The sequence below is a fragment of the Empidonax traillii genome, unplaced genomic scaffold (genome assembly GCF_003031625.1).
Source record: "Empidonax traillii isolate 1590-97213 ecotype Southwest subspecies unplaced genomic scaffold, ASM303162v1 scaffold389:size961896, whole genome shotgun sequence".
NCBI classification, from domain to species: Eukaryota; Metazoa; Chordata; class Aves; order Passeriformes; family Tyrannidae; genus Empidonax; species Empidonax traillii.
In genome coordinates this window covers 858,361-879,294 of record NW_020955582.1, presented here as the reverse complement: position 1 = coordinate 879,294, position 20,934 = coordinate 858,361, and the positions used below count along the sequence as shown (strand labels likewise).

General features: G+C 37.0%; 1 protein-coding gene across 6 annotated transcripts in view; it reads right to left on the bottom strand.

Annotated features, from left to right (window-relative positions):
* Positions 1-240: 240 nt before the first annotated feature.
* VEZT (vezatin, adherens junctions transmembrane protein) overlaps positions 241-20,934 on the bottom strand; it is a 53,440-nt gene continuing 32,746 nt past the window's right edge. For 3 of the 6 annotated variants that reach the window (XM_027893447.1, XM_027893452.1, XM_027893449.1), the window contains exons 6-12: positions 20,028-20,177; positions 13,124-13,271; positions 9,866-10,197; positions 9,069-9,262; positions 5,038-5,138; positions 3,629-3,836; positions 241-1,395 (exon numbers count right to left, since the gene is read on the bottom strand). In XM_027893447.1, coding sequence (XP_027749248.1) covers positions 821-1,395; positions 3,629-3,836; positions 5,038-5,138; positions 9,069-9,262; positions 9,866-10,197; positions 13,124-13,271; positions 20,028-20,177 — 1,708 coding nt within the window. In that variant the 3' untranslated portion in view covers positions 241-820. Of the gene's footprint in view, positions 1,396-1,432; positions 2,191-3,628; positions 3,837-5,037; positions 5,139-9,068; positions 9,263-9,865; positions 10,198-13,123; positions 13,272-20,027; positions 20,178-20,934 lie in introns of those variants that run through there. The other 3 variants (XM_027893448.1, XM_027893450.1, XM_027893451.1) reach the window with 3 other exon arrangements.

Below are 20,934 nucleotides of genomic sequence, written 5' to 3'. Positions count from 1 at the left end.
TTCTCACCTACTGTCAATCCAACAGATAGTTTCTAGCTGTCTATAGTACTTTCTACTGGTGTGCTTATAGCCTTCCCTAACATATACTTACAACACATTTCTCTAGCATGAATTACAACTTCTAGAAATCATTTATTAACCCTTCATAAAATTCTAAAAAAACTTTAATATGAAGCATGACTAACTTTATACTATTTCAGCCCCATACCCCATGACACATCAAATACTAGCTCTTTCAAGTTTTTATTTAAAATTCTACATTTTATTTGGGTGCCACATCACTAGCTGCAGAATCACAAATGCCTACTGTGGCTTAGTAAACACACTGCAGACACAAGAAGTGAAACAAAACTGGTGAGGGAAGATCACAGGGAACAGTTCAGGTTCTTCCAAAAGAAACGTCCTGGCTTTTTTTGTTGGAACAAACATTGATACCATGACAACAGAATCAGAAAGCAAAAAAGGGGAGTCTGTTGTCAATCAAGACATTGTTTTTCCTTCATTTTAGAAATAAAAAACCCCACAATACATTATAATATAAATAAATAAAACAGAAAACACAAAGGTAAATTCCAACCTCCATCACTAGGACCTTAAAAATGGAACAGCCATCTATTTCTTGGATACAGCCTAAACTTCTCTTACCTGAAAATTTTCAATATAATTTAGAAGTCCTATTTAGTATATCAGACTTAGGGAACAAGATGTATTATATTTAGGTCTCCTATTTTTTCCATCCAGTATTTTCAGCTTCAAACCTCACCTTAGGTTTTTTTCCATCAAATTGCCTGCTGTTGCTCTAACAAAGCTCAGCTCAGACTTATACTTTTCCTTCACTTTCAGAGCCTCTATCTTCATTCTCACAGTCCTGCACAAGGTCTTCATGTTTCTGTGCCTTCTCTTCCTCCTCCTCCTCTCCCTCATCTCCAAAAGTCTCCTCCTGCATTGTAGTGAAAGTGAAAGACCTGGCAGCAACTTGTGCAGCCAGACCAGATGTGAAGTTTAAATCTGCTGATATGTGGAGCTGGGCCAGCCTATGCTTGATTTTTGAATGTAATGCATCCTTAGAAGGAGGCTGTGAAACCTCTACTCCATCCATATTGCTTGGCTTGAGTTCTTCAGCTTCCCCTTCACACTGATAACACTTTCTTTCTTCAGCCCCTGTAGAAACGTCTTCATCTGCAGTACTGTTTTTGTTTTTCTCCATCTCAGGATCTTCATACAAATATTCTGTCCTGCTTTTATTGTCAGCATTCACTTGTGGATTTAAGTCTTTTTCTTCAGATTTATCACAACTTTGGCTGCAGTCCTGCTTTTCTGTATCTGAATTCATATGTGATTCCAAATTATTTAGCAGCTTCAGTGGTTCTACAGAAGGCAAGGGTTTCACTGCAGCTTAAAAAGGGGAAAGAAAATTAAATGATAACTAAAAGCAAGCTGCTATATATAAATAATGCATTTCTATCTGCAAAGTTGCAAGATTATAAGGGTTAAAATGGCTTCAGAAGCCTGTAAAACAACAGAAAGAAAACCCACAACAAAACTTAAAATAAAAGTGCTTTCTAATCACAAAGCTGAAGTGAAATGTGATAGCTACTCGTTGTAAGTATTCCTTAAAATCTGTGATGTGAAGAGACAGCGCAAAATTCGTGGTGTTTAAAGCTGACATCGAACACAGACGATGCATACAAATGTTAAAGCAGAACTCAAGTATATCTACTGTCCTGCATACAGATTTGAACCGTCTGCTTTTTAAGCAACAGTTTACCTAACCCACTAAAGACAGCTGGTACATGAGGAAGTCCTTAAAGGCAATACCTGATCTCAAACACCACAACATACAAATACAACACGTATTCACACAATCAGGTAAGGTGTCCTCACAAATAAAGTGTGGTTTAATTTAGCCTCTCTTGAAGTTAGTAGCAGCAGCGAGTCCCATTGCCAGCAACGGGATGCTTGCCAGGAAGTCTCTCCTCCCAGTGTTAAGGGTTAGTACAACTCGGTACAATCACTTCTTGAAGAACAGATGTCTTTCGTTTTAAGAAAACGATATAATGTCCATTTCCAAGTAAGAGATTCCCTAAACTGCAGTAGCTCCATTATAGCAGCAGCACGAACATAAATGAGAGCGGCAACAGCAGATTCCCAAGTTGCATTTCCCTTTCTAATTCCATTCTGACTTTATCCCTGTAAGCAGAGACGAAAATAACTCTGGGAAATACACAAACTTTTCATGGGAAACAAAATTTACGGAATTACGATTTTTCAATTGTATCCTATTTCAGTAATATTTACTTTAGCTAGCTGATGGCAGGCACATCATTATGGTTGTCACATTGATATTTCTTTTCATTAGAACACTGAAAAACTGAGGCTTTGAATTTCTATTGTACTGATTTTTTGAAAGCCCTTTATACTGAAGGAGCACTGCACCAGACTCATTTCAGTTATTAACGGGGTAGTTCTTTCCCCATCTTGTAAAAAACATGCTGCTACTTACTTCTGCCCATTTGCCTGAAGAGGCACGAATATGCACAATAATCTTATCATTTAGGAGCAAACTTGTTCCCCACTTCCTCTAAACAATCCTTTGAAAGCCAAAATTTCTCAAAAAAATAAATATATACAAGAGATTGGTAGCTGGTCAATTTGCAGAGCTGATTAGTTAATAAGCAAGGTGCAATTCGTCAGTTCTGAGAGTATGGCTTTCCAAAGCTGAGAAATGGCTGTACAAGTACTATTGTATGGACAAGGTAAGAGAAGGGGCAACAGCTGGATACAACACAATCACTTTGAGAATGAACTTTTCTCGGGGTGGCGGGGGGAGAGGTTAAGGAAAGGCTAGAAGGGATTTTGCATCAGAGAAAGTTGTTTACCAATGTTTGACAAATGAAAACAAAGCCACTAACAACTTAGAACACCTTTTCAAAGCCACTTTCATTTTACTTGCTCAACAGGATGCCCAAGGACCAAAAATACAAGCTTACCTACACTCCCATAAATTACCTACTGCCCAGACTGTAAGCAGTATTACCACAGTGCTGGGCCTTGGAAAACTTGCTTAAGTCTAGTGCTTCACTAAGATGATGTTTTTTCTCCTGGAATCCAACCTATCATCTCCAGTTGACTTCATGCTGTTTTATTTAGACATATCAACTTCTTTGGAGCTAACCTCTTTTATGTGGAAACCCTCACCTTTTATGTGGAAATCTCTTTTTTGTGGAAAGCCTCTCTTTCTTTAAATTCTGAAAAGTAATTTATTTATGCACCCTGACTAAAATTATATTTACTGGAAAGCCATGAAAGAAAGTCAGTCTATGTGGTTTACAGCCTGACAGTTCTCTTTATGCTGTTAGTATTTTTATGTGTTTAATATTTTAGCTCATTGTTTTGCTTAAAGCCAAATTCCCATTTCTCTGAGTTCTTTTCAATATATAGTAAAATGGCTGATAAAAGTAATACAAAGAGATGGAATAGCAAACTAAGGCCACGCAGCTCTATCAAAGACACTACTATTGCTAAGCACTGTTTGAATCGTAACACAGTCAGAAGTTAATGGCAAACAGACACCTACACTTCCTAAGAAAGAAATAGAAAGGAATTAATTTTAAAAAGCAATACTTACCATGTTCACTGAATAGCAGCTGTTTCCATTTCTGTCTTTCTATTTCTGAAGCTTTAAATCCAAGTACAGATTTCAGTTCTTGTAACACCCTTTTAGATTCCTGTCTCTCTCGTTCTTGTCTCTCTCTCTCTTCCTGGGAAAAGCAGTAAAAATCTTCTCTTCTAAATTCATTATCTGTATCTGAATAATCAACATATGCTTCCAATTCCTTAAAAAACAAAGAAAGAAAGAAACTCTTGATCTTTACTGTCAGTGTGGACTCAATCCCACAATCTGATTCACGATCAAGCGATCTCAACACGAGCCAACCACAGCAATAGGATGGAGCCCTGTTTGAGCAGAGACAGTGATCCAACACTGCTCTTGATTGGATCTGCATGATTTTGGAGCAAGTCCACTCATTGAAAGTTAATGAGATTTACCTTCATACACAAGTATGATCAAGTGATATACCTTGAAAGATCAAGTGATATACCTTGAAAATGGGAGTGCATTTCCCCATAACTACAGGTGGAAATAAGCAATAAGTGATGTTGATGTAGGTTTCTTTTTTTTTTTTTTTAAATTTACACCGTAACCAATTTGTGGTAGTCAGGTATCTTGCTAATTTAACTTATGTAAATGTTTATTAAGAGGATATAGAGAACAGCAAACTCCTCCTCCAATTTTAAATATATTGGCTTACAAGCATAAAAAAACCCCAGAGCACCATTTATGTTATAACAGATGGCAAATAAAAATAGTTAAAGTAATTGGTCCCAGCTCCTTGATATGGAAAAAAATGTCGAGAGAATGTGGGGAAGAAGGCAAGGGAGGGACAGAGCAGAGCATGGCTATTCAATGTGCTTTCAGAATGCATCTGCCACTCAGTTATGGGATGAAGGAGGCCTGCCTCTCTTCAAGACAGCCCAACCATCACCCATGAGTTCCTCAGACAACACAAAATTGTTCAGTGTCAGTCTGCTTTAGGTATCCAAAAATGCAGAGACTAATGCAGGATGGTTTGTGCTGAACCCTGTCACTTTTGCAGCTGTGTCAATTTATCCATCAATAGGTAAGTAGGACTCTATTTCATATATACTGCCTTTTAGCAAATCTCATTTTTTCTCTATTACTCTGACGTGTGTTGCTGCTCTCTTTCGGTCACTTCTTTCTAATGATATATATGAGAAGTGAATACTAGCATTCTTTTTTCCAGGATGGAAAACATGCGCCTCTCCATGGAACAGCAAAAGGAATATAGATAACTTTTTTCTACAAGTCTGATTTTGAAATGGCACTGTCTACCTACTTGATCTTTCTCAGCAAAACAAGGAGGTCACTGCACAAGCAACTGAAAAAAAATGGATACAGCAAACAATCCCCAATTATTATTTTAATGATGCCTTTTTTTTTTTTTTTTTTTTTACCTGCTCTTCAGGGATTGGATCTTTGTTTTCTATGTATATGGCAGGTTGTGTTAAAGGTACTGTAGTACGCTGTAGGTTGTCACAGGAAACTTCAATTTTGCCTTTAGGGGAAAAAAGAAAAGGGATTTAAAAAAAAAAAAAAAAGAAAAGAAAAATATTGGGTGTTGAATGAGGTTTTTGACTCAGTCAGGCAGGGTCCAGGTATTTTCATAGGCGGGATTGGCACACACGAGAAAAACAGTGAGAAGGCTGGTTAGATTACACTGAAATACTGTGTTAGAGACCATGAACAGAACTTAGTGGGTTTGATATAAGCTGGGTTCAGTGGAACTCATGTTGAAATACTTCAACTAAAAAATCTCAACACTTCTATAGACTTTGAAAACGTGCAGAAAATCTGCAAGAAAAATTCGTAGAACCAGAGAAAAGACTTGGTTCCCAAGTTTAAAAAAGAGAAGTAAAATAGTAAAATTATAGGTAAAAGAGCTTCAAATAATTAGAAAATATTGGAAGAAATAATTAAACAAAATTTCAGGAAGCTATCTGGGAGAGAGTAAGGAGACAGTGGGACAGCCAGTGTAGTTTGTTGAAAATCAAGATGTTCATTTTCCAGTGCAGTGACAGGTCAACAGAAAGAAGTCAAAGATGTTCTGCATTTTGTTTCCAGTAGGGCTTTTGATGTAGAGTCATGACATTCTCATAAGCAGAATACATAGGCCAGGAAAAGTCACTATTAGGGGCATAGAACAGCCTCTTGGAATTTCAGACTGGAATACATTGAGCGGGGACTTGTGTCAAGTCCAACACTCCAGTGGTTGAAAGAAAACTGTTGCAGCTCATTAAATCTGCTGATATGGAGATAATTTATAAGGCAAATCAGAGATACAGCCCAAGTAGAACTGGATTTCAGATACAGGAGTTTGGTGACAGTGACTGCAAATTTTTGTGCTTTGGAACAGCCAAGTGCACAAATAAATGACAACTGACTGGGGAACAGCACTGAGAAAGAAGTGAGGAGCCTCAGAGTCACGTAAGCTGCAAGCAAAAAGCCAAAATATATACTAGTACATATAAGCAACACATGAAATAACGTTTCTATCCTGGCACTGATCAGGCTGTCAATGGAACATAGTGCCTAGTCTGGGGCTCCTTCATTCAATAACACAATGGGCAAACTAGAGGGAGTACAGAGGAAAACAGTGGAAATGATCAGAGGACTAAATATAGTTGTCAGAGAAGAGCTTAAGCACAGAGAGTCATGCAGAGAAGGCAGAAAGAAAACATACTAACCATCTTCAAGAATGTAAGAGCTATAAAGAGGAAATGGATTTCCATTGTGGGCAGATCAGAAGTACTGCTTTTAAATTGCAGCAAGAGATACTTCTATTCACTAATAACATTCTACTGGTAATGGAATTAAGTGCTGGAATAGATGCCTGGCAATACTGTAAAATGTCTATAAAGAGAGGTTTCTAGGAACAGGTAAACAACATTTACTCACAAATACTAATTCACCCTTGAGAAGAGAAATGGGCCCATCTATCCCTATTTTCAATTTCTAATCTATACACTGAACACTTAGGAATAGTGTTCTGAAAGCAGGCAGTCAACACTAATGCCAAGTTTGGTGGTGCTCAGTTACCTACCTGCTTTTACAAACAAGGAAAGTATGTAACTCTAGTGGCCCGTGCTGAGCTACAGATCTGACATTCCAGAAGTATTTACATGCAAAGTTTAAAAGAAAGGTGAAATATATAGTGAAATTTCAAGGAGAAAATTGACGAGATATTTGTCTTATAATTATCAAGGCCCCTTGCCTGTTGTGTAACTCTGCCTTGTAATAAGAACATTTGAATAATAATAATAATTATAACAACAATAGAAATATGGTCCTGAAGGTATGAAGACAAATTTGGAAGAGTATATGGAAGTTACCAATTAAAAGCTTGCCTTCCCAAATCAGAGGAGTACACCAGCTGCTCTACTACATGTACAGACTGCTCTGTTTGCCACTTGTATGAGATGATGCCATTGCTAAAGATACATTTCCAGATCATGAATTCACAGTGTTTAACTAAAACTGCTGCTTTAGTTCCTCTCCAGTGGATCAAAGGACAGCAATATCCAGGAGACTGCAGAAGAGTACTATGACCGTGCTGTTATAAATGTCTAAAAAAGTTGTATATGTTTGCAAAGATTGAGACTGTTTAAAAGGAAAAAGGATGTAGTTTAAACAGTTTGAGAGATATTGATTCAAAGGTCATTAAAACAATGCTGTAACTAGTCATAAAAGGTACTGTATTCTGTAAAATTAGCAGCAGATTAATATATATATATGCTTAAATTGCCGAGGCTTTAAGTGGTAAACTAGTTTTATCAGTGATGAAAAAAGTGAAAGAATAAAGAGAAGAAGCTGAAAGTCTAGCATTAACTCTAGGAAATGAGTAAATATCTACATGTAGATCATTGATAGATGAGTCTGTCATTGCCCAAGAATTTAAGTGGAGGTAAATTCCTCTCAAGATGATGAAGCCCCACTTGCTGTCAGGCTCTGTTCTGTACCTGACAGGATCAGTGACTGACAGCACCAGTTACACCAACTCCTGTAAGGAAGAAGCCCAACTGCATTCACTGAAGGAACCACTTGCTCTAATCTTCATTCGTATCACCTCCAACAGAAGGCAGAGTGTATGAATGTTCAATCCGTTACCCTTACAAGGCTTTGCTTTGGCAGTTTGACACGAACTATTTAACATACCTGTAAGAAACCAGCTTTGACACAATGATTTAGGGCAAGAAGCACGTAGTACTTGCTGAAGGAGACTCATCTCTTTATACAGATGCTCAACTGGTCGAGCTAGTTAGCTGAACCAAACACCTATTGCAGCAAAAGTGCTGGGAATCCACTTGGACACAATGTTCTACTCCCATGGGATTCTTGCAATAGCTCTTGTCAAAAGATTAATTTGGTTTCGGATAATAATGCACAAACATAAAAGACACTTTAGCTGCTATATTATTTCAATGGGAAGGTATCTTCTTCCAAAGAGCTTTCAGAAAGCATTGGAAAAAAAAAGAGATAATTAAATTAAATAATTTACATAATCATGAGTGTCAGACCAGCTGTTAAGATTTTAGAAAGACAGGAGAACTAGACTTCGTTTCATGCACAGCTTGAAAAGGTCAACTCACAGAAGCTGGACTGCTTAAGAAATTCAAATGTAGCCAGATGAAAATAGTTTTCAATGACCAACATAATTTAAAGTAGATCCTGTGGAGTAGTTTAGTAAAGTTGTTGCAAAATAGAGATTCAACCCCAACGCATTTGCAGAAAAGCCAGTAGGCAAAAGTGAAGATTTATTTCATTTTTTATTTCCCACGCAATCCCTTCCTTCTAGATCACACACTTGATTATTTTTGTACTGAGCTTTAAAAGGAAACAAGTTATAATAAAAAATGCCTGCTGTTTTTACATAAAGTAAAAATAAAACTAAAATAACTAAAAATACTATGGTGTGCAGTCTAGAAAGAACTTTTAAGGAAAGGGAAAAAAAGAGATCAGTGGAACTGCAGGTTGTGGAGGGCATCAACAAAACACAACAGGTTAGCACATGCAAATGTATCAGGCTACCTCTAATATCCTCACAGGCTGTTTTAAGCAGCACTGAGAGGAAGCTGAAAGACTAGACTGTCAGGTAAAGTACACATGAATTTGGTTATACCATGCCTGGACTTGCACAGAGCCTGCATGAGGCCTCCCAATGCTCCCAATTCTGCTGAAAGCATGAACAAGATCAGCTTGCATGACTCTAGGCCCACAGACCTCAGGGTCCTACCCCTTTACAGGTGATTCACCAATCAAAGGCAAAAAGCCACAACTGGTCTACACCTGAAAATGTAACCATCTGAATTCACAGGACCCTCTTGAGCTAAAATTCTAATACACAGGCTGAACGCTGTCTTTGATTCATTTTATCATTCCATTTCTGAAGTGTATCCCATTAGTTGCTAAGTTAATCTCTCACATTTACCTTTTTTACTTGGGTTTCTTCCACTCATTTTTTCCACCTGAGAAATGGCTTCTTCCCAGCAGCTGTTGCTTGCCTGGATATGAGGCTGAATAAACTTTAATTTTTGTTCCAGAACCTGATGGGCTTCTGTTGTCAACTCAGGTGTCTCCTTAGTGCTAACAAGTTTTTCAAGTTCATCCTCAAGAATTATTACCCTAAGGAATAATGAGATCAACAGCAATAAGTAATAATAAATATCTGACTTCATCATTCCTTTAAGTATTTAATATACTGTTATTCTCCTCAAGTTTTAAGAATCTAACTCGGTCAAATCCTCAAAGATTCCCCAAAATTTTAAAAATAAAATAAATTTATCTACAGCAAGGTACATTGCTCACCTGCATTCATTACAGTAATTCTTATATGTAAGACTAAAGGAGTAGGACAGTCTCATGTTTCATCAAGGCAGTGATAAATCTTAAAAAATAGTTATTATGTAGTTATTATGAGCTGAACATTCTTATAAAGCATTTGGTATGTTGCAAAATCAATAGGAGATAAGTTTTCAGGTATTTTCATGGAAACAGAAGCAAGGCAAGATCTTAGTGCACTGCTTATCCTCAAATTTTCACCAGATACCTAAAGAATCAAGAGGAAAAAATCTCAGATAGCCCATACTGTGTACAGATATGCATATAATTGCATGTATCCACCTTTTTTTGCTTTTATTCTGGGATACAAGCTTACAATCCAAAGAACTTCAAAATCCAAAGCATTCTGCCCACCTGCATATTCTTTTCATTCAGGTGTAAACTTACTCATTGAGCAGTGCCTTGAGGTGAAGCTGCAAGCTCCGTACCGCTGTCTGAAGGCTGTTGAGCTCCCTTGACTTCTGCTTTGTTCTGGGTGGCCATTCTAAACCTGACTGGTGCTGAGTTTCAAAGTATCGATAAAACTCGTAGCTTCTCCTAAGCTCCTCCAAGCAGGCAGCGTGTGTGTGAGGTAGGCCTTGAGTCACATCGGACAGGATGTGATGAGGCAGCCGTTCAGGGGACACCAAGGGCTTGGGGGATGCATTGGCTGGGGAGAGGAGCAGCACCAGCCTCCTGAAGAATTCTGAACTCTGCCCTACCCAGAGCTGAAAGAGGACCTGCAAAAGAGAGTAGGGTTAGCTCTGTGCACCTGGGAAGACAGTCAGCCTCCAAAGTAAATGTACAGACACACCACGGGAAAACATTCCTTGGCCAACAACAGGAACTTTGAAAAACTGCAAAAATCTGCTGACTGTTTTTGAAGGGTATCCCAGACCACGTGAGGTTCAGATCTTGTGAACCTTAGGTGACCGTTAATTCTTTGAAGAAGGATATTAAATGCAATTATGTTCAGAAGATTGTCGGAGTCCTAAAACCTCATATTCTCCTCTGGCAGTTTCATTATTTGCTGTAATCTCCACATACCCTGCAGCTCGGAAAGGGCTGCCAAAATTCCAGTGGCAGCAAAAACATTTTTCCCTTAATAATGTCAATCATTTCTACGATCTGCTAACTACCGCACTGCCCCACACCCAACCTTGAAACAGGAGCCTAATTGCACTGTACTTCAACAAAAAAACATTCTACATCTGAAGAAAGCCAAACTGCTAACTTATTTTTTTTTTTCAGCCAAAGTGAGAAATTCCACCAATACCACTAAGGAGGAAAAGGCTTGTAAGAAATTAATCTATTCACAATGATGGTCCTAAAGAGGCCAGTCCATTTGGTAGCAAGGCAACCCACAATTTCAATTTCTTGAGAACTTCTACTTCCGATGAAATGTAAAGAACTGTTTTCTTAGTTTAGAGAAGGCTTTTTGCTCAGTAGACCATGACAGAACAGCAACACCTTATGTCTCTAAAATATAAAGAAAAGGTTATGACACTTTTCTCTGCAATACTGGCCCTTATTAAAAGGGATCAACTGCAGGTGACCATGACGTGCAGTCTGAAATCTATTCTCAAGCATTCCAGACTGAGGAGGACAAAATATTTACTCATCATGCTTTTGATATATCCAAGAGTATATCAAAAATATCAGTAATTGGATGCAAACTGATAAAATATGCCAAAAGAATAAAAAAATTCTAAAATTACACAAAATTCTCATGAGAAAAAAGAACAAATGAATTACATGAAATTAATTTGGGGCACACATGCAAGACTGACTTGGCTGGGTGCAAAAATAAAAAGCAGACAAATGGGTAGCAATCACTCAAATGTCCCTGAATGTGTGCTGCCCTGGACAAAAAGTCAAAAGCTCATGCTATAATAAGCACAAAAGAAAACCAATCCCTTCCACCAGACATAAGGCACAAGCACTGAAAAAGTGGCAGACAGAAATAGTGGATTTGAGGAATTGATAATCATAATCGAAAACGTACCTGAATAAAGGCACAATGATGAGAGAAAAGGAAATTCCAGATGCATTTATGGTTGCAAGTAGTTTGCTCTGCCAATGACTCCTGATGATTTCTGCTGATTTTTGCTTAAACTCACAAAATATCCAACTTGCTCTCCTCAGTTTAAATTGGTATTTTTTTCTTTAGCCAAAAATTTTCAGTCTTTAAACTGGTTTACTTCAAGGTAGGCAAAAGACATATGCTACATCTGTCATATGGCCTAAACATGGGCTTGAATGAAAATTAAAATATTAACTAAATCTGGATACATCTTGTATTCTACCTGCATTTTAACATAAAGACAAGTTCTCTCAAAAAAAAAAAAAAAAAAAAAACAAAAAACCAACAAACACCAATCTGAAGAGGAATGCACATAAATCCAGAGCTCACACACAAGTATGTCCCCAGGTTATCGGAGTATATCTATTTTATTGCCTACACAGGAATCTGCCTAAGACTGATTTATGTCAATTTAGCTTGGTTCAACTATACCACACCCAGCCTACACCGCTGTCTGTTACGAGTTAACATAAAATGAGATTTACTAGTTGTGAGCTTAACTGTATCCAGGAAGCATCCCAACCAGTTTAACTAAAAGAGATTTCAGTTAAACTACTGCAAATTGCAGGTAAACAAAGACTTAGCTTACAAGTTCAGGCAACTCTGGATGGCTTCTGGTTAAAAAGAAGTGGGTAAATTAGCGGGCTTGTATGGTTGCAATTAGAACTTCAGCTAATGAAAAGGGAAGGAAAAAAATCCCAGGGCTTCTATCTATTGTAGCTCTTAGCTTACAACTAATTAGACAAAGCCTCAAAGTTTAGTAATCACTATTACTGGTAACATTTACTGTCAGAACAAAAGAAGTCAAGGTCTATAAATTAAGTGAAAAAAATGCAACAAAAGCCAACCCCTTAGAAAGACACAGGTCACATGATTTTGGAATTTTCCATTAAAAAAACAATGTTAAAAGGCCTTTGCAGAGGACCATTAGACTGTTGAAGGCTTGCATTCAAATTAGATCTTCCTTCCAATTGACTCATGGAAATAAAAAATACCTAACATCTCAAAACAAAATAGATAAAAAGGCCATTATATGGTTGTCATTCTGTTCAAAGTTTTTCAAAGATCAAAGAACCACACTGGCTCACGGCAGTGGGGGTCCAAGCTTATGATTTCTACTCCTCAGTGTAACTGAACGCAGCTATTCCCTTTGGCAAGTACAACTAATTTGTATCTTCTGATGTCTCTCTTTTTATTCACGTCAAGAGATTAGATTAAAAAGGAGTAAGTACAAATCTGGAAATTATTTTATACAGCTGGGACCAAGTGAAATCAGAGAGCAAAAAACCATGTTTAAAGAGATTGATCAAGCTGATTATAGAAAACTGACTTGAATTTCCACAATTTGCAGGAAAAAAAATCCTAATATTGTATTGTGCAACTTCTCTTCCACTACACGCAAAACAAAATCACCTGAATGCCAATAAATGTAGAAACACGTGATAAGAGACTGATTACATCTCTCTCTCAATTCACCGTGTTACTACAAGCTAGTGCCCACAAGCCACAGGACCTCATGGCAACGGAATGAGATTTTCCCCAGGAGCCTGCCTGGACGCACATGTCCTGCTAGGAGAGGTTACCTTGAGCGCAGGCAAGCTGAAGCCATCGGTTAGGTTGTGCGCCTCCTCTTCTGAGACCTGCTCTTCACTCAGTCCCAGACCCAGCTCCTTAAAGGGGACTACACAGATGTAGCTGGTCACGTTGTCACTCTCCGAGTTCAGAGGGTAGGTTTAGCTGGGGTTAAGGTGCTAAACGAAGCCACTTGTGCATTAAACATAAAAGGAAAGAAGCACCTAATAAGGTTTCTTATTCCTGGTAATTTGCATGGAAGCACATACATTCCTCCCAAATCCACCTAAATCCTGTCTAATTGAATGTTTTGCAATCCTTATTTGGAGATCAAGTTTTAAAGGCTCTTAGAAGGATGAGAGCTAAGACATCGAAAAACCCGTACATTTAAAAATGGATTGAAAAGTCCCTGCATCCCTTTAAAGAGAGAAACAGCTTACTTGTAAATATTAAGTTTCCAAGGGACAGCTCATGTCAAATCTTGAACCAGAAATCGTATATTTTACAGAGGAAAGAAGAGAACAATTGTGCAATTTGAAGTTTCAAAGGTAGCCTGTGTTATAGACCAAACTCAGGATGATGCGAATTCCCTGAGAGTTCTGTCTGTGGAGGGACCACTCAGAGATCTTTACAGTAAAAGGTCTTTTGACATTTCAGACAGCACTGTGAAGAACAGGAGCTCCCTGACTGTCATACCATTAACTTCATTGATTACATTGCTGTAAAGCCACTATGATCTTGACAGGAAGAGCAGTGAACTGGTATCTATTAACATTATTTGGCACATGTGAATTCTCAGTAGGAAAGTGTACATTTCTAGCCCTCAAAATTGCTTAAAAAGCAGGAAGCAAGCACAATATAACAGATAAAATAACTCATACACCAGGAAGCATTTATTTTAAAATAGTGCTAATTTTAGGCTAACCTCAGGCTGGACAGGAGGAACAGTTCAAGATTTTTGCACATTTTTCAATAGTTAACCAGTCATTAAATAGTAAAATTTGCTTTAAAACAGCAACTTAGTACTTACTGTCATAAGCACAAAGCCACATTTGTCCCACAGAAATATACATATATATATATATATTTGCAAAGCATACATGGAAATAAGGTTTTAACTTGAAACATGGGGTTTTTAATTTACAGTTTGTTCTACAAACTCTTTGCTCTCATCTCTAGCACATAAGGCTGATTAGAAGCACTTGTCTCCTGTCCAACTAATAAAGTTTTCTTGGGAAGCTACATGTTCCATCCACTTTCACTCCCAAATTTTCCATATGCTAAATTCTCATAGGATTGAACACGCAAAGGTGGTTTACTCAAGAAAATATTTACCACTTGAGTAGAAGAACATTGCATAAAAAAAATAATACTCTGTGTCCCAGGAAATAGTAAAGTGAAGTGTCCAGGACCTAAACAAACACATTTCTCTCAACTTTCTCCACAAAGTCTTGAAACAAAGAAGCCTATTAAGTGTACAGACGAAAACCTGCAATGCAAATTAATTAGAAATAAAATATTGGCGTTGCCACCAGAAGCTGCCACACATAAATGGTGTCTACACTAAATTAACCTGACAGCATGCCCAGCAGATGGAGCACACAGGATGAGGACGGTAACTCCAACAGAAATTGAAATGTCAGGTTAAAACCCTTCAGGACCACTTATCTCAGAGAATAAGTGTACTCCTTGTTAATATTTTCCTGCAACAAGACATTTCCAACAGCAGGAACACCACAAAAAGCAGTTTGGACACATGAATTTCTAAGTTACAGTAAAGCAAGTCCAGGCAACACCTCAAATAAGAGTTTTGAAAAAGGAGCCACTTACCAATGTCTCAGCCAGGGATTCCCAGTGGCCTCCTGCATCTCCTGCCTTGCCCTCCTCTACTGCAGCCCTCCCGCTCCCATATCTGATAGATGAAAGCAGAGAACTGATCCCATGCTCTCATTAGCTTCCTAAACCAAACTTTCAGAAAGTTTAAACACATACATGTCTGTTTTTATAACACTACTTATGCCTTGCCAGCAGGGAACGGCATCTTAAACCTCTGACAAAATTAAAGCTTTTTCAGTTTACATGGTCCATCTCCCAGGTCCTACCTATCAAAACAGTTCAAGGAAATGGAGTATCGCACCATCCTGCATCAGCTCAGGAGGAGACTAATAACATCACCCAGTAACATAAACTACAAAATTTCCTCCATCCGTCTTGTATATAATTAAATCAGACTCCCATGACGTAGAACCCACAAGGCTCTTAAGTACAAAAATACTAAGCAGCAGTAGGCCAAGCGAAGCATCGTCTGAGTTAGGACACAATTCAGTGGAGTACAGTGCAGACACCTGTTGAACTACACTGCAAAACATCCTGTAAATACTTAACTCAAAATGCCTTATTTCTAGTTTAGGCTTTCTGCCATTGCATCCTGCTATACCCTTATGTTCTGGATTACTAGAGAAATGTTTTCTCTGACATTTTGTTCTATGATTTTGAGCAATGTACTCTTGCCAATATGAACAAATTAGAGTAAGAATGACATGAGAAAATGCTGAATTGTTTCTGCTAGTACCCAACTGTCCCTTCACACAAAATGTAAGTAATATGACTTTCCATCTCATTAAATTATTGGTCCACCAAGTTTGACACAAATGCCTGGTATAAGGCTAAAGCATGACTGCATATTTTTTGTACTTTATATGGGAAAAAAAATTTAATTAGGGCAAAATTAATTAATTCTACTCACTGAAGGCAGCTATCTAGCTAAAAGGGGGCACACTAGCCTCCTTTTTGAACTTCTGTGAGTTATACTTGAAGTGAGTAATGATAACATAATGATAATATATCAAGTTTATGCAATTTGTATCACCATGAATAAAACTGTGAATTAAAATTTTTAATTCTCTGTAACAGGTTCATCAGACAGATCTCCTTCTAACATATTTGAGACATATATTAACACAGAAGCCTAATCTTCTGCAGATAATTTTGGTAAATTATTACTTTGGAGAAATAATACTGATGGCTATAAAACTGGCTAATCCATTAAGGATTAGCATAGATGAATATGTCCCTTAATATCTGTTTTTACTAATTTATTTATATTTAGTCACTCATTTGTTTCTACAATTCAGATTAATACCTAGATTTGCTAGTTTTTAAGACTAAACCCAACAGGTATCAGCTCAGCCCCTCAAGAATATTTTCTTCCTTGCCTTTCTTGAAGTTATAACATAAGCAAATGGCTTAAGTTTTGGCTTCCAGTAGGGTTAGTCTTACTGAATCAAACTAGGCATTTGATGGTTATCTCAGAAACCATCAAATACACTGAAGCGTATGTTTAGCAACCTACTTAAGACCACTAACAAAAGAAAATCTCTCAAAGCAGTGTAAAGTAAAGCTACAAGCTCTGCAGTTTCCATTTGTTGACAAAATGAGGTACAAATTTATAAATGTTTTTTAAGATTGAACTTCTCTCTATTTTACTGTATAGTTTTAAAGGGCTAGATTAAAAACAACGTAACTATGAAAATTTACAGTAGCATTTAGTTCAATGTCTGTACATTGTCTATACAACATTATTTGCTGAAATTACTTTTTCAGGGAAAAAACAACCCACTGAAATAGATTTTGCTTATTGCTGAAAACCCTTTTGACTTAACATTACATACATGAAACCTGTCAGAAAACATTCCTCTAAGAGGTTGTTTGGCTGATTTTATTACACACATATAAATGCATATTTTCAAAGTGGAGTAAACTGATCTTTTTGCAGATTAGTGATGAAAGGGATATTCTGACATATTAAGCTTGGAAAAATAATTAATCCACATGTATTTCTAGTAAGTTCCAAATAAATAAGAAGGTTTTAAATGAAAGCTTAAATCAAAGTATATCTTTTACTACATTAGTAAATTTAACACCATTTTCTACAATACATTAACCATTACATCTAATAATAAATGTCTCTGTTCGAGATGTTTACCACAGTCTTAAGGCAACAATTATCTTTGCTGCATTATAAAGTTCAATTTCAGATTTCTAGGTTTATTATAAGAAACACAAAGACAAAAAAAAAAAAAAAAACACTTCACATTATAAGTCTTCTGAAGGCCTATATATCACTCAGAAGGCCTACTCACAGACCAGGACCTTATTTTAATAGCTTGACATTACACAACAAGGGTATCTGGAGTCAAAGGCTCACCACTGTTGTTGAATGACCCACATTGCAGTATCAACTGAATACCATCAACCAAGGAAAGCAAACTCTAGTATGGAAGTTTCCTGTGTATACATGCACATAAATGTTTCCATGAAACACACACTCCATGGTTAAAAGCTGTGGCTGTCCAATGCAGTTGCTCACACTCTTATGAAATTATCACTTCTTATTCTTTAAAGAGAAAAATCACCCTAAAGAATGACCAGCCCTCAATTTAAATGGAACTAAGATTTGATCATTAGTGTACTAGCTGGGCAGATTCAAATTCTGTTGTCCTCGAGGGTAGGAGTTGTTTTGCGTATTATATTTCTATTGAAAATTTTTCCAAGCAAAAGTAATTCATTTTTTCACTTGCTAAATACAAAGATACATCTGCTCTGCAACAAAAATTACAAAGCAGTATCCAGTAAAAAAACCAAAATTTTAAACAGAATTATGACTAACCAGGGAAAATAGGTTTGGGGTTTTTTTTAATGCAATTTTGTAATATTAATCCAAATCTTACACATTTGGAATGTTTTTCAAATACCTATTTTGAATGTTTTTCTCTATTAAAAGAATTTTGTTTTGCTGTTGCCAGTGTAAATCACCAATAGCTCTAGTGGATTCATACATCTCACAATGCTCAGAAAAAGCAAATTTCAAATAGAAATTCATTAACTCAAGACCAAACAACTGAGAGGAATGAAAGTTGAGAATATCTTCTGATTTGGTAGAAAGCCGAACTTACTAAAAAGACCTGTAAAAGTCAGAATAGAGATCTCATTTCCAGATTTTGGATGGAAATTCCTTTCCTTTAATTTATCAGCATTCCGTTCCTTCAATTTATTGCCTCACTCCTTTACTTAATCTCTCCAGTTTCTCTTTCTCCTTGCTGTAGACCAGATCTGTGCTAACAATCTGATGACAGACAAGAGCATTAAAGTTGTTTCAAGTCGCAGCTGTAAATGCTTTCAACATGAAGGAATCTTTGGCCCCTCCACCAGAAGGGCCAAATAGTGCACAAGGCACTGGAATCTATTTGAAAGATGCTCTTTGCCACCAATACTCCTGTAATACATGTAATATTTTCAGGCATTCATGATAGCAGGGGAAAGGAAAAAAAAAAAAATCAAAACGAAGGCAACTTGGAACTACCTTAAAGCTGTCCTTAATTAGCTTGGTAGGGAGAAAGAATCCTTCACGTGGTACCACTGATTTTGCCACTATATTCTTCACAAATATAATGATTCTCTTTCCATTTGTCAAGAACCCATCTATAGACACTAAATTTCAATAAATTTTTGGCCACTTATTTCTGCTGGCCCTTACTACTGCGTATCTACATGGTAAATTGCTATAAATTTTCAAAGACAGATATAAATGTCAAATTATCCAAACTAAACAAAACTTTTGTCTCTCGCATTCCTTAATTTAAAAGCTGTTCCTTAAATTTAGTAGTTTTAAAACTAGTGGACAGTCTAATATGCACCAATATTCCTTGAACCTGTAACTTCCCCAGGTATAACAACAATTACACACCTATGGTAACCACTGCTGGACTGACTTTCTCCATGGGGAAGGATGTTTGGGAAGGACATGTTAGCTGATCCTATTTTCAGATCTCTCTTCCCATGTTCTTAGAAGTGATTCTTGACTACTTCCAAGCTAGGTATCAGTTGCTCTCATCAACGTGTCTGAACTAGAGTAATTTTTAATTCCTTTACACAGCAAATACACCTTATTCCTCAGAGCTAAGTCTTGAGCTCAGAATAAGGATGCCTATTCCTACAGAAATTAATATTTTGCAAAGAAATACTAATTTGCTTCAAAGCAAATGCACACACACGCAGCTTTGTGTGTGCCGCTGTGTGTGTACACATTAACACTCAGTATACTCATCTGTTTGCCAGACAACATTTATTAATCAATATTAAGTTCCAGGAAGACAAAAGAAGTACTTTGTTGTGTCAGATTTTCAACACTCACATTACCATTGGCTTTTGTTTTCTTGTATGTTGTTTTTCAGATTAGGAACATATCTGTTTTCTCATTTTTTGCTATAATTTAGGGCGAATACATTGTTATTTCCTATATAGTACAATAAGTACAATAAACATAGAAACAAACCTTGAAATGCTAATGCCATTAAAGAAAGTATCAATTCACTGAAAAAATACAGATGACACTTTACAAACTGTAATCTGAACAAAGAGTTCTGGTCTGATTCAGAGTGGAAACTCCTTGCTCTTAAATGTGCCTTTTGGCTAAATTAATGCAATCAGTTCCACTCAGCTTGTCTGAAACAGAAAATCAACTTACCTTTGAACATAAGGATGCTGAGTGAACGGCCATTTGTTCAGAGCAGAGGATATTTTGGTGCAAGGGAAAAAGATGACTAAAAGGAATTATAAAACAAAAACCTGAAGGACTCTGAAATACATCATCGGCACTTACACCAAGGGCATGGGTGTCAGTAACTGGGACAACGTTTTCAGTGCAGCGGATCTGCACAGTACAAGGAGGCAAAAATTTTAAACGCATTCCAAACCAAGCACCAGCCCAAATTTACTATGCTACCTTTTCTTTACCTTGTTTAGATATGTAAATAGAAATTGTTTGTTTCCAGAAATACCGACTCTAAACACTGGCACAACCACAGGGAGGTAACACAGTGTATCTTCACTTGTGGGTTTGTACAGAAAGGATATTTTTTCAGCATGTACAGAGTGGCCAGTCTTGAAGCTCGAAAGTTGGCTCTGACAGATCGATACACAGCCTTCCGGAGACCAATCAGGTGCTGACTAGGATGCTGTCCAGCTTTATTAAATGGGCAAGCAGCACTGACCCTGTCAAGCAAACTTGAAAAGTAAAATGTGATACAACTGTACAGATGTCCTAAAGTATTTTTAAAAGACAGTACATAAGATTTCTTATTCCATTACTTAGAAAACTTTTACAAACCACTCAGAAACTATGAGATTAAAAAAAAAATCCATCCTATCAATGGTATATTTAATCAACATTTCAGACAGCAGCCAGGATTCCTCGGTAGATAGCCTGACTCTATTCTCATCTGAGCCATGGCAAAACTCCTAGGCACATTTATTTTCTCTAAAATTTTCTAAGATAATACACTAAGGGTAGAGAGGCCGTAACATTATCTCCTAAACAAAACTATTACAAGCCCACTGTCAGCTTTGAAAGTTTTAATAAACAGGTATTTACCACATCTCTTTACATCTAAGTTTATTCTTTTAATAATTCTTGCAGAAAAAATGTGCCACTACCTAGTTACTCATGCAAAATACTATATTCATTTAACTTCCTCCTTGTAGAAACTTTTCTAGGTCAAGAGATATATTATTTGAGTGGTGATATAGATTTTATCATGCAATGAATGACAGCTGCGTTTGTGAAAGTTTTGACAGGTAAACACATGAAATATATGCGACCACACCAGCACATTTGAAATTACATTTGGCATCCACCTGTTCAGGTGAATACACCATTTAAAAGAAACCATGTCACTTGCCTGTTAGAATATGGCTTTAGCACTGTAAGAAATTGCCTCATTTGGAAACAAAATGAATTGTGAACTGGGTGAACATTACACAT